At 44.8% G+C, this 14,797-nt stretch overlaps 1 protein-coding gene across 1 annotated transcript in view; it reads right to left on the reverse strand.

Annotated features, from left to right (window-relative positions):
* The window catches only part of Arid3b (AT-rich interaction domain 3B), a 48,639-nt gene that overhangs the window by 12,982 nt on the left and 20,860 nt on the right, over nucleotides 1–14,797 (reverse strand). Inside the window, exons 3-4 of the mRNA XM_048423550.3 lie at nucleotides 8,557–8,628; nucleotides 8,293–8,365 (exon numbers count right to left, since the gene is read on the reverse strand). Coding sequence (XP_048279507.3) covers nucleotides 8,293–8,365; nucleotides 8,557–8,628 — 145 coding nt within the window. The remainder of the gene's footprint in view (nucleotides 1–8,292; nucleotides 8,366–8,556; nucleotides 8,629–14,797) is intronic.

Raw genomic sequence — 14,797 nt, forward strand, 5'->3', positions numbered from 1 at the left:
GGGCAATATTATTGCAGAATGATTAGGTATTGCTGGGAAGTGCTTAAGAAGAACTGAGAAGGTAAGAAGGCCAGAGCAGTATTTGAAGTCAAAGCTATACCTTCACCAGGAACTTCACCCAGCTCCCCTGCAGGGGGAGCAGACACCCTTGGTAAACATCTCACACCTGACTACAGCTATGTGCAGAAAAAGCAACGGTTCTGCTTTCCTTCACTCCATTAACTCCTATTCCAGGGGAGGCTGCTGGTAGAGTCCACAAGAGGACTGGTACTGTCTGTCTGGTTTGGGGCTAACCCTCTATTAGAGTGTTAACATGGCTCCCAGAGCAGGATGGCTCCTGAGCACTCTCAGAAACAGTGTGCTTTTCTTACATTATCCAGATAAACCAGATACAAAAACCTGCCTAGCCTTGGATTTTTCTTGGCAAATAGGAGAACCAACTGGAGTCCTCAGGCTGGTTTCTTGGCAGTTTGTTTTGCACTGAGTGGATCTGGAAGCCATTTTTTTCCCTTGTCCCAAAGGAGATGCTACTATGAAGACAGAGGGAAGTCTGTTAAGGAACTGGGCCAAAATCAGGTGTGTGTACATAGGAGATAGCAGATGCAGGCCACAATTTCATCTGTAAAGTTGTCTTGGTTAAGGTTTCTATTGCTGTGATGAACACCATGACCAAAAGCAACTTGGGGAGGAAAAGGTTTATTTGGCTTACATAATCCTAAACCACAGTCCACTGAGGAAAGCCAAGGCAGAAACTCAACCCTGGCAGGAACCTGGAGACAGAAGTTGACCAGGGGCTGGAGAAGAGCTGCTTACTGTCTTGCTCAGCCTACTTTCTTATAGAATCCAGGACCACCAGCCCAGGGGTGTCCTCACCCATTGCGGGCTGGGCTCTCTTCCATAACTCACTAATAAGAAAATGCCCTACAGGTTTGCTTATAGCCTGATCTTATGGAGGTATTTTCTCAATTAAGGCTCTCTCTTCTCTGGAGACTCTAGTTTGTGTCAAGCTAACATTAACTTGCAGGACATAAATGAAGAATGTCGTTTAGATGACGTTCAGTTTTAAAGACTTAAGAATGCATGAGTCAAAAATTAAAATAAAAATTGGTACTTGTGAGTATTACTTAAAGTGGAGGCTTGGCTTTAAAAGCCTGCCTGAGTTAGGGACTAAATGACCTTGAAATGGTTAATTAGGACTCTTCTCTTTTGAAAGACTACTGTGAGACTAAGATCTGGTCTAGGAAGTTCATGTCCACAAGCAATGGCTGCTTCCCCAGAGTTTTGGAGAAGGGGAAAGGATCTCTGGCTGCTCTCAAGGCTGTTAGATACTTCTCTATACCAACACAGTCTTTGCTTCAGAGGGGCATGCAAACAGCTGCAGAGCTTCAGCAAGGAGACAAACACCCATGGAAAAGAAGTCTGTGGGTGGCTGTGTTGGCCCTGCAGGAGAGCATCCCTATTCTAGTGGGGGAGGGGGTGTCTGGGGGGGGCACTTGACAAGGAAGCCTGCAGACTGTCAGTCACTGCTATCAAAGCAAGAGCTAGGATTGAGGGTAATTAATCATGCTCACTCTGACAGGAATCCAGGGCCTTATCTGTACCCCAAGAAATGCCACTGGTCTCTAGTTCCCTCCTCAATAAAGGAGACTGACAGTTGCAACAAAGAGGGCCCTTATCAGATTTCAGCCAGGGAGCCTAAGGCAGCCCCAGGGACGGATGTAAAAGGCTTTTATGAGGGCTAGGGACCCAAGCAAAGCCTCTGAGATTCCTGGGGCTTTAACCCTTGTTGGTGGGAATGCTGCTGAACACAAGTACTAATAGGCTAGAGCTGTCACCAGGAGCTTCCAGTGTAGAAATACTGGGCAGAAGCCACTCTCTGGCCTGGCACCCTCTGTATCACTTAGGTGATACAGACAGACATAGCTGGAGTAGGGGAAAGGCAATAGAGACAGCTGCCTCTGGCTCTAGACACAAAGATGGGAGTCTAGGAGAATGCTGAGGGGAAGCCCTTTTCTTCCATCACAGAGAATGGCCTGTTCCAAGGAAGACCAGCAACAATCTGGGCAAAGAAACTCAAAGGGTGCGTTCCTGCCTACTGGTCAGGGGTGAGGGCCCAGGACCCAGGGTGTGGCCCTGCCAGCGATCCTTGTCTGCTTTTTTTTCTGGCTTCAAAAATGTCATTAATCACGCCCATAGCCTGACTGTCAAGACAGCCAACCAATAGAGGAGTTAAAATCCACGTAAGACCGGGAATGTGTATAGGCAGGCAGGCAAGCTGGCATCCCCCACCATTCCTCTGTATATTAATCCTTGGCCTGTTCCTCAGGAACAAGAAGGGAAATAACTAGTGATTTCTTCCTCTGACCAGTTTATGAAGACCATATCTCCCGATAGGAGCTTGGGTAGCAGTGCCTAGAGGTCTGCAGCAGTCTGTGCCATGTTGTTCCACTAGGAAAGGCAAAAGCAAGGACGTGCCAATATCCATTATTAGAATGACCAATATACTTCAGCCCTCTGCCTCCAAATGCACACAGCAATGATCTGCAACTTACACATGGTATAGTACGCTAATCTGAGTAGACAAAGGATTTTTCACAAGCACCCATGGAATTAACCTTCAGGTCAGAATATGAAACATTTCCACTTTCCCTCAAAACCCTTTCTTCCTAATAACATCCATTCGCCCTCCCATCAGTGCTGGTGGGGTCCATCATTCTGATTTGCATTTTCTTGAACTTTATATAAATGGAATCATACATAATAAAACTGCTTGTGTCTGGCTTTTGTTCCACATTAAGTCTGTTGGAATCATCCTGGGTGTGCCAGCAGTAGTTCATTCTTATGGTTGTATGGTATTACATTGTCTGACCCAGACAAGACTTACTACTCACATTTACACTTCCTTCAGAAAGGAGTAAGATTCTGGCTGCTCCACAACCCGGGAAGCTAATTTCAAGTGAGCCCTTTCTGACTACTCCAGCTTGGGCTTGCTTTAGGTGACACTACATTCTGCTGTGGTTAATAATAAAGTCACATTTATAACCATACCACCTCTTACTTTACAGCAGAGTGCGAGCTCAGCATTCACAAATCCCTGAGGTCAAAGGTTAACAAAGAGTTTGAAGGAGGTAGGCTGTAGTCCTCCTATTTGTTTGTTAGTGGATCATATCTTGCCAAAGTTCAGAGGCGAGGGATAGTAGCCAGGCTAGGACATATACAGCTATCTGCTTCTTCTGCCATCTGTGCCAACAACATCACAGATCCTCACCTTGTCCTAATGGTTTAAGTGGGCCAAAACCTCAGCTCAGGCTTTCCTTAGGCAAACCTCTAAAACACTGACTTATACTACAACAGAGGGGACAGAGTACTCTAAATAACTGAATTTTGCCGTGTGCTAATTCACCAAGGCAAGATTTTGAAGGGGAAAGAAGGTGAATTTAATAAAAGTGAGGAATTCAAATTAATTGTACCATTGAAAAACCAAACTCCCTTTCCCATTATTATGGATGGCTGAGGAGGTATATGGTATTAAATGACAATTAGAGATGGGAGGAAGAAAAACAGTGCACTTAGCAACAGCAGCTGGATCACCTGGGGGAGAGAAAAGGCTCGAATTCAAAGACTAACCCTGAGAGTATCATCACAGATTTGCATTTCAGGCTCTCACTTGTGGGTAAACTTTGAAGACAAAGCTTCCAAACCCACTGCATCTGACAGATAACATCTTAGTCTACTAGAAAGGGTGTCCAGGGCACAGAGCATTGACAGCAAGACACCAGAGCAGAGAAACCACCCCCACCAAAAGGCAAAGCAATATAAGTCAGGAACATTTCCTTGCCTGATGGATAGATAAGCACACAACAGAAGGAAAAACACTCAAATTGCACTTTGAGGCAGATCAAGCTCTTTTCCCACAGTAAATTCTTTGTATATGCACATCAAAAACAGATCTAACAATCCACTGGGGAAAAACCAAGGCCAGTTTGTAGCTGTGACAGAACTGGCGTGAGGGCAGATCTGAGTGAGGTCTTGACAGAAGATGTTTTTCTTGTGACCATGCAGTTGCTTATCCTGACACGCCAAGAGTGGGAGTGGGGACGTAGAGACAGATAGGATAACTAGCTAGAGGGTATTCTGGGAGTTTCTTCTGAGTCCACTCCCTCATCCTCAAATAGCAGACTGCTGAGTTGTCACACTTGTCCTTCCAAGAGACACGACTGACCTGGGGATGAGACTTCCCCTTGCACACAACATTCTATTCTGTGTTAAGCAAATCCTCTACTAGACAGTGGCCAGTGAAGTGGTGGGTACCCTCTGTTACAGCAGGCACGAGGTTTGCCCGAGGCCCTACAAGTAAGTCATGGGGTTGCTGGTGTTAGGGACAAGTCTCTCAAGCACTGGCCTAGGACTTAGGAGACCAAATGCTAAGTCCGCTCTCCAGATTTGGGTAAGTCACAGTTTAACTTCTGCTCTTTTTATCCCACAGAGCTGAAACTCTTGGTGGCAAAGTATCACATACTAGATTGAAAATGTTCTGCAGAGTGTACAGGATAATATTAAAAATAACTGCAAAATCACTCCACCATTGCCACCAGAGCTCACACTTTTGTTTTTCTTCTGAGGAAAGAGTTTTTCTTTCTCACTGAAGTGAAAATGCAACTACTTATGTACGCCCTTTGCTCATCAGACTTACAAATTACCCCTCCCCCTGGGCAGTGAAAAACTAAATGGGCATTGTATAAGAGAATGAGAGCACAGAAACTATCTACAGTGAGTTAAATTAGCAGGCAATTTTATTTACTGTTTGGCTTTATTTTTGGCAACACACACACACACCCCTTGGCATATATATGCAGAAGAAAAGGACACTGGAGCTCTGAAATCTAAGCATCATTCTGAGAACAATGTTCTGCTTGGAAAAGAGACTCTTAATGCAACAAAATGTGTGTAATTCAACTCAGCTTCAGTCCACAAAAGAAGAAAGTGTTATTTAGCAAAAGGGAAGAGAGAGTTGGTCTTAGAGAGCCCTGGAGTCCCCTCACAGCATTACTTTGCTAGAGGACCGCTGACAGGGGTTCTCTTTCTCCCTAAGGGAGCTCAGCAGAGAGACCCTGGAAGTAGAACACAAGCTTCCATACTGACTAAGTGAACATTTGACATCTTACAGATAAGGAAAGTGTGGCCAAGGAGAAGACTTTGCTTAAGACCCTGGAGACGGGTGGATGTTTGCCTGGCTTTTGCACAATCCACAGCCTTTTCCGTCTCCAAGGGTCTCATTTCCTTAGGCCAGCAGGAGCTCAGCCCACTGTGATTTTAGGCTCCTCTCCTGACAGACTGACCTATTGGGAGAGGAGGGGCCACCAGGGTGCAAGTAACTGAGCTCGGTCTAGAAACTAAAGGCCAAAGGCTGAAAGGCCCATCTGTTGCAGTCAATTCACCCAAATGTGTTAACAGGCAGGAGACAGCACAAAGCAGCAGTTACAACCTGTGCCCCTTCCCACATGATGACTGTTTTTATCACCTGCAGCTGCAGTCATTTGGGGAAGCCTGCTGTGTGCTGCCTCCCTCAGAGCCCTGTCTACTTCCTCTGAGGTGCTTGTTATAAGAAAGCTGCCCAGCCCAGCTCCTAGCCCAGGGGAGCATGACCAGGACTTTAAAATTCAGGTTTATACAATAGGTCTGGTGGAATCAATTGCTGCTGAGATCCCAGCTCAGGAGACCTACACTTTGAACACCCTACATATTCCACTCTGAAGAGTGATAAGTAAGAACAGACAACACACTTCTCACCACTAAAGGTGTAACCTGCTTCCCAGCTCATGGGAACCCCACTCAACCTAGACTAGCAGCTAACAGTGTTCCAGGAAGGAGGTCATGGGTTGGTCTCAGAGACTGTCTCTGTGCGCCAGTGCAGTGTGGGCTCCTGGAGCTCACTTCATACTCTCAAGCAAGAGGTAAGTGGGGAGCTTGAGACACACTGCCTGATAAAAGCTGACCCTAAAATGAGAAAAGATGATTTTCATGGGGGTTCCCCCCCAACCCCGCAGAGAAAACTTCCTACTTACTCTTTCCAATCATATGGCAGTAGCTCTTTCTAGAGAGCAATTTTCCCCTAAAGGCCATTTACAATATCTAGAGGCATTTCTTTGAGACAGGATTTCTTGTAGCCCAGGCTGGCTTCCAATATACCATGTAGCTGAGGCTGGCCTTGACTACTTCCACCCCTGCAAGTGGAGCAATTATAGGTATATGCCCCACATCTGGCTTCTAGAGACATTTCTAGACATTTCAATATCACAACTGAGCACTGATATTGAAGTTTACTAGGATGAGGCCAAGGATACTGCTAATATTCTTCAGTGTACAACAAGTGTACTTCCATAAGAAAGGATAATCCAGTCCCTAAAGTCAACAGCTGCTAAGGCAAAGAAAATCTGCACTAGAGTTACCAACAAGCAAAAGACTGAGTTATCTTTACTCTTTTGGTGATACCAGCAAATGGTGAAATGTCTAGCAAAAGTGCTGAAGACAGGCCCAGAGAGCTGTAGACTGACATCATCCACAGTTGCCATCCATCACGCAAAAACACGCTGGATGACGAGCTGGCAGCCCCTGGACAGCAAGGCCATGAAGGTTGCATCCTACTACTAACCTAAACTATAGTACTACTATGGAAATGAAGCAGATCTACACCAAGTTCCAGGCAGCTCAGTCACCTGCAGGGCAAGCTGAGTCAGGAGAACCAACAAGATGCTCAGACAGCAAACATCCTAAGCACCACCTGCCTGGTTCCAGAGATAGAGGTATGACAAAGTGACTGTCCTTTAGGAGCCACAAGTCTACAGGAAACTTGAAGGAGTAAACAATTACCAATCTTATCCATGACTAGGTTGATCTAGCTTACACTTTTTTTTTTTTTTAAAAAAAAAAACCCTTCTGGGAAGAGAGAAAGACAATGAAGTAGAAACTAAAGCAGTGGAGCTCCACTGCTGATTCAAATCTATATTGCTATGGCAGCCCCTCTGAGACAGGATCAGCTCCTGCCTTTGCACCAGCTGGGCTTGTGGAGCTTGTAAATAATTAAAAGGTAATTGGAAGGCGAGGCCAAAGTATTAAGTGGATTTCTCTCTCTTAGGGCACTGGGAGTTTCCCTGCTGCCAGTCACATCATCATTCAGGGCTGTATTTTTTGTTTTCTACTCACACATACCAGCTCCAGATAACTGTTGGAGGGGTAAACTAATTAGGGCTGCTCTGATAGGCCTGGAGACAGGAACAAAGCCTCTAACCTTCCTACTGTCTTTTAAAGCAAACCAGTAGTGAGTGCTCACTACACTGAAGGCATAGGCTTAGAAAAAAAGAGTAAAAAGGGAGAAGCAGGAGAGAGAGGGGGGAAGAGAAGTAAGGAAGAGAAGTGGGGAGAGGGAGAGAAAATGAGCTGTGTATTCAGTAATATTTAGCTGCCATCAAAGCTCAACCTAGAATAAAGAAAAAAAATCATTCCCAGATCTTAAATAAAGTTGCTAACATATTTAAAGGAATGTGTGATCAAATTTAGGAGGTTTCTAGTGAAGGGGTGGATGGTGGCTATATCTTGAGGGTGATGAACGTGGAGCTACATAAATTGTTAAGGGTCCAGAGTGGCTGAAGTCCTGCCCATGCTTCCTGAGGCCTGACCTAGCTGGTGAACCCATTGCTGTGACAGGATATAAAGCCAGGAAGTTGAGTCATTAGGCTCAAGAGTCAGTCACGACCTGGTCCAGAGTGGAGCCAGCTATAGGGGGTAGTGTAGAGGGAGGAGGACAAAGAACTGAGAAGTGGATTATAACTGGATGTCTACGTACTCAGCAGTTAACTTGCAGGAATATCCCAACTATGTCAAAGAGATCCAACAGGTAATGTTGGCCCTTCCTTTTCACAGAACATTTCACATCCTCCAGAACAACCAGAAGGGTCTCTATGCTTTCACTTACCTTTCTCAGTCTACGTGGGACTAACTACACCAATAGTACATGCCACATGCTTACCTAAATGAAACCTGAGGCAGCTATAAGGCTACAAGAAAAACATATTTAAATTTGATATGTCTCCAGAGACTAGTTAATTGGAAGAGAGACAAAAATAAGGCAGGAACAAATCTATCTTTTGCTAAGGTCCTCTCTGCTCCCTTCAATCTGGCTGTCAATTATTTAAATAACCCTTGGACAAGGCGGAGTGAAGGGGGACAGGCAGCAGGAGCATAGCAGCCACTCTGTAAGCACTTAGTTGGGACAATGCGAGGCAACACACTTACCCCTCTTCTGCATAAAGACAAAGAGGTCATCCAGAAATTCTTTCCTTTCAGGGTCACCGTCCAGTTCATACAGCTGCAGGTCAGACCCCAAGAGAAAACCACAATGAAACATCCCATCTCACTGTAGGTGTTACCCCAGAGCTCCTACAGACATCTGAGTAACTACAGAGGTGACTCATCTGCCACTCACATCTCTGTGTGTAGGGGAAAGACACAGTCCCACTGCAGAACTGTTTCTATCTTTATCACAAAGACATTACAGACCTTGGCAAAATCTCGAGAGATCTCTCTTCCCCGGCCTCCATCAGCATCATCGCTCCAGGTCAAAGCACCATTCTGAAGGGGACAAAACACAAAATTGAGAGGGGAATGGGAATCATGAGTGAAAGAGCAAGACCATCATTCAGGGAAAGATGACCACCCTCAACAGTCCTGCCCTCCTGCCACCAGAAAAGCCTATTCAGGACCCTCTACTATCTTTTCATGAATTTCCTGTTTTGCTTTTGAAGATGGCTTCAAAATATGGCTGGTTGGTGGGTGGGTTCCAAAAGAACCATTCTCCCTTCATTGGCAAAGATGGATGTTGCTCATGCTTGATAATGCCAAGAAGGACACAAAAGTCCACAGTCCCAAGAACCCCATCCCAGCTGACTTTCTACAAACTGCCATTTTGAGACACACTCACTGAGCAATGGGCGGGAAGAGGCTCAGTTCAGTTCCCAACACTGCACTGAAGTGAAGGGCCAAGTGAGTGGGGCAAACTTTAGTCTCTTAACCCAGCCTACCACCAGAAACAATGCCTGAGTGACTGCAGGCCACCACAGCCTGAGACTACGCCTGAGGTGCAGACTAGGCACAAAAGGCAATTTTCATTAGGAAATTAAAAAAACAAAACAAACAAACAAAACCCAAGCTTTGGTTAGATCAAAGCAATGTTATTCAGTGGAGTAGGAGGAAAGGGGAAGGAGCCTGTGTTTATGTTCTTCATTCAGCAGGCACCTCTTTACCTCTTCTATAGGAAACCCACCCTTCACCCAATTGCATTAAGAACCCCAGAAGCTGTCTCTGTCTGCTGCTAGTTCAGAATTTCACAGTCTTTCGAAATTCTATCATCTCCATCAGAAGGAACATTCCTTGATAGAAAATCAATCTTACTATTTTCTTTGTACCTCAGCACAATACCACACAGTCTGGAAGTAATCAATTTGTTCTTTGAACTAAAAATCTCTTGCAAATACACAAATATGCATACCATAGAGATAGTGCAAGCACCTCTGTGCAGTTGCAAGTATGAAATCTCCCAGTGTAGTTTTCTGTTCACCCTGTCCTAGTGGATGCGACCAGATACTTTGAGCTATGACACACCCGCTCCTCCCCTCTCCTGGACCACAGGCACAGGCAGGTGCACCACCCTGCTAGCAGGGTGTGGAAGTGCTGGAGAAGCCAAGGGGGCTAGGAGAAGAGATTTCTTGGAAGAACACTTTTCAACTGCACAGGAATCTTGTTCTAAAACGATGAAATGATAGCCTGAGCGAATTCTACTCTGCACCCATACGCACACCCTACACCCCTGTGCCTGAAAGCAAGAGGCCATTATTGAGCTCTAGTTTAAGGTCATACTTTGCTTTCATTACTCGAAGCTGGCTCTAAGATGGAGACCCACTTCCTCCTTACAGCAGCAGCAGCACAGTGAGGTAAGTCTGACAGAGAAGTAATACCTTGTCAATTGAAATGAAACAGATTATGACAAATTGTTTTCCCACTTATCTAGTGAAAGATGTGTGTAAAAAAGTGCTTGGTCAGGAACTGGACAGAGCACAACCAGATCCAGAGGCAGACACTGTTACTAGTGTCCTTTCAAGTCAATAACCAAGTAGAAAAAAAAGACATTTTTTCTTCTTCTTTCCTGTTGTTCAATCCCACATTGTAATTATAGTCACCAGAAATCTAGTATCATCTGGTGGCAACTAGCACAATGAATAATCAAGATGAATTATGCTTGTTAGGTCAGCAAAACCAGACAGTTACATTTGAACCCCTTTCAAAGGGTGCAGTAGGTTGCCCTAATGCCCAATGATTTTGTTTGAGCCAGTAATTCCTGCTGGAAAGTCAATTATCCTGGGAGCTCCTATTGGTTGAAAGACATTTAATGGGGGATCATTGTGCTTCTGTTATGTCAGCTGTTTACTGTGGCAGCTCAATTTCCAACTCTGCAGCTAGAGATCTGAGGCTGATGCTCACAGGAGGATTCTTTATCAGTCACCAAGACGAAAACACTGAGTATTTGCTAATTACAGTAACTTGCAGGCATCCCAAGGCTCAGAAGCTATGTCACTCTCAGTTGGAGGGAGAGAACCTAATCCACAACATTGAATGAGTGGGGCTTTCAGCAGTGGGGGAGGGGTGTGAGAACAAGCATGCCAGTGTGGCCACCTTAGGGCTATGTGTGAAAATAAACACCCAAGTGACAGCAGAGTTCTACAGACAGAAAAGAGAAGAATCCTGGGGTGGAGAGGGGGTTGGGAAAGAGGTTGGTATCCATTATATCTCCTCTACTTTCTCCAGCTCTGCCCCAACTGCAAGGGATTCTAAGCATTGGTTATTGCCATAAAGTAAGAAACAGCTTATAATGTGCCTGGTCCAGAAAGGAGTTGGCACTAGAGGGTGGAGTGGAGAGAGCGGAGAAGAACAATAACTGAGAACTACATTCTAAAGTGGATGACAACGCACTCTTCAGTGACAGGATTGTAGCCGGAAACATCTCTAACCCATAACCACAGAGGAGGACACTGGCCACAGGACAGAAATGAGACACTGAACTTTATTTTTTAAGAATGCAAGGAAAAAGAAGTTGCCTGAGTGTGTGTGTCTTCCTTCTCCTGTTCCAAGGCAAGGAAGGACAGCCCATTCCTTTTCTTTTCTTTTTGGCTTTTTGTGACAGGGTTCTGTGCAGCTCTGGCTGTCCTAGTACTTGCTCTATAGACCAGGCTGGCCTCGAACTCAGAAATCTGCCTGCCTCTGCCTCTCAAGTGTTGAGATTAAAGAAGTGCACCACATTGTCTGGTGATAGGCCATTTCTTAGCTTAAAATACTTGGTTGGGACCTATGCCTGTCTGTCACAGTCCAGTGGGATGCCAGTCTCTTCATGAAGACTCCCGGCCTCCCTTCTAAGCTGTGTAGCCTCATATTCTGGTTACCTGAGTCCTTTCATCTCTAATCTTAAGCATTTTGAGGGTATCCCCAGCCCTCAGCACAGGGACAGCACTGATGCCTGCCTGCCTCCTGCCTCCCTCCTGCCTGTACTAATAGGGCTGGCTACAGCTCTTTTCTGTTTACAGCTCTAATAGAATGGTATAAATGGGTAACTTATACAATATAAGCTTTCTTCATCTATCATCAGGGTGTGGACATGAGTAACTAAAAAGTTATCAGCCCCAAAATAATTGTTCTTAGACATCAAGTGTGGCTGACAGAATGCAGTAGTGAAAACAACAGGGAAAAGGAGAGGCAAACGAGAACATGCCCAGAGACAGCTCAACATTTTGGGGATGAAGAGGAGCTCATAAATTGAAGAGTCACTGCAGATAGGTTTACCCTTCCAGGAAAAGGCTTTGAACCAACTTGCACAGGCAACAATCCCAGAACTGGGGGTTAAGGGGAAATAAGAGTAGATGTCAACAGTAGCCAGTGGTTACTTATTGTCATTTACAGCCTCCTCTTACTTCAGAAATCCCTTTTAACATCTTTGATCTCACCAGGAGCTCACAGGAAGCTGACAGTTTGTCTCCAAACACCCACCTAAGACTAGTTTTAGTTGCCATACCCACATTCAACTGTCTTCCCCAGGGAAATCAGACTATTTTGCCTTTAATTCCTTCAAAAAGATAGTGAAGAAGACTGGGGGGACGGGGGACGGGACACGTCTTAAACAAGGTCTCAGTGCCTAACTGGCAGCACCAGTGTGTGGTGTCGTCAGCACAGAGAAAGTCTGTCTAGAGAAAGGCTAAATCATGGCCCGAGTGGCTCATTAATGGGAGGGGCTTTTATTCTTGATTCTCTCACTGGCTTCATTTCAGCCAAACAAAAATTGCCTTCACTTCCCCTGGAAAGGTATCTTGGGGCATCTTTCCCCAAAAGGGAAGACCTTTACCTTATCTCTACCTCCAAAATAGACCATCTACTCTAGGATGGCCCTCTTTTCCCAGGGGGACAGGGGACCAGGAAGAAGGGAAGTGGAGGAAGAGAAATGAGATTACATTTAAGAGACCAGAGGAATGTGGCACCTAGCGTGTATATATAAAGGTTTCAAAATAAAACAAGTCAAAGTCTTAAGATACCTGACTGCTACTCAAATTAAAACACTGGCTCTCCAACTTCTCAATCCTAGAAGATTAGAAAAGCAGAGGGAAAATAAACAGATTCATTCTTTGAAAATCTAAAAAGCTCCTATGGACGAGAAGCCAGCCTCAGTCCCAGCAGGCACAAGTAGGGCAGCTGGGAAGAACAGCCCAGGAAGCTCTCAGGTCTACAGATGAAGGTCTTTATCTATCAGAACTACCTAGCAATGGAGAAAGGCTCCTTAGGAAGTGAGGAGCAGCTTGGTTCTGGATGACTATCTATTTAGAATCTCAGGATTTGGGATCTCACATGAGGCAGGGTTGGGCCATATGGTCTTTTTCCTCTTTTGTGGAACAAAGATCCAATGATGAATTTATTCAGTCCAAATTTCACTGAGAACACACCTCAGGTAGAGCTAACTATTGAGGAGAATAGCTCCCCTGCTTTCCAAAACAAAAGTGGTCGCCAGCTCTGGGAGGGTTACCAAGAAGTTGGAAAACCAAGTTGAACATACACTTAGTAAAGCTACAAATACCAAACCACAAAATGCTTGGGAGGCAAAAGGTTGAGGCTCAGAGCTGGAGGTTAAGGTGGCCTTGAGGAATATGGACTGAGGGGGAGATTTATAGCTCAAATGAGCATTGGGATAGAGGATAAACAAGGCATGTTTTGGCAGGAGGATGTAAGTACATCAAATCTAATAGTTAAAGTGGAAGCAGGCTGTGAAATACCTTGAATACCAGGGGAAAATTTAAACTCTGAACTGAGAACAGTGGGGAGGGAAGCAGAAGACAATTTCTAAACTGAGAAAGAGTAAGATAAAATCAATATTCTGGATAGTTTTAACGAACTATTTTTGTTGGAAAAATATAACCTATACATATGGATGTACAGACATGTAATGGAGCTGGGGGTGTGGGTGTCCTTCACTTTTTGTTTTTTTCTGTTCTATTCATTCATATACAAACTTCTGCTCTCCTAGGATATGCTAGAGTTTCTAAGAAGTGCTTATGACAGATCAAAGCCTCTGACTTAGTGGAGCTTAGAGTCTCATGTAGAGAGATGGAAATTAAACAAACGGTCTATGCTCAGGACGTGCTTAGTGGTAATGCTCATGCTAGTTCCTGGCTTCAATTCCCAACAACGTGGGGAGACACGAGAAAAAACCCATTTATGTCTAGGAGGTTTGCTTTGAATTTATGAGTTTTTATAATTTTTTTTAAATGTGTATGGGTGTTTTGCTTACATGTGTCTTTGTACCACATGCGTGCCTAGTGTCCCTGAAGGTCAGAAAAAGGTGTCAGAAACCTGGTAACTGGAGTTATAGATGTTTGTCAGAAACCATGAAGGTGCCGGGAACTGAACCCTGGTTTAAGGAGGACTAGCCAGTGTTATTAACTGTCAAGCCATTGCTCCAGCCACCTATCTATTATTACCTTTTCAATTTTTTTTTATTTTTTATTTTTTTTTTGAAATAGGGTCTCACTAGTTCCAGGCTGGCCTCGAACTCATAGATATCTGTCTGTCTCTGCCTCCCAAGTGCTGGGAACAGGGCATGTGCCATCACGCCTAGCCCTTCATTAACTTTTAAAAAGTATTTATTTTATTTTATGTGTGTATGTGTATACCATACGCATGGAGGAGCCCTTGGAGGTCAGAAATAGGCGGCAGATCCCTTGGAACCGGAGTTTGCAGGTGTGTCTAAGCCAGGTCCTCTGCAAGAACAGTCAGTGCTCTAAATCACTGAGCCATCTCTCTCTCTAGTCCCTACATTAACTTTTAATTCATGTGTCAAGACCTCCTGTGTGCTCCCTGTCACGCAGCCCAGTAGTGAAGACTAGTGCTTAGGATCACACTGAGAGGACAGAATAACCACAGAAACAACTCCTTCACACACTTAGACTTTCAGGTTTTGCCTGAATACTCTTCATTTATAAAATAGTTTTTTAATGCCCCCTCCCAGTGGTGATTTATAATGCCAATATATTGTTTCTACAAATAATGATGAGTGGGTGGTTTTGCCAACTCTGAGAACCTGGGCTAGGGAAGGGAGCAGCAGCAGAACCAGGGGAAATGACTCTCCTAAGCAGCAGCCAACTCAGAGAATCTGTTTGATTGGGCTGCGGGAATAAAAGAGAGGATGACTGAACTCTTAAGGGAGAGAAAT

Source organism: Myodes glareolus, chromosome 4 (genome assembly GCF_982192425.1).
Source record: "Myodes glareolus chromosome 4, mMyoGla1.1, whole genome shotgun sequence".
NCBI classification, from domain to species: domain Eukaryota; kingdom Metazoa; phylum Chordata; class Mammalia; order Rodentia; family Cricetidae; genus Myodes; species Myodes glareolus.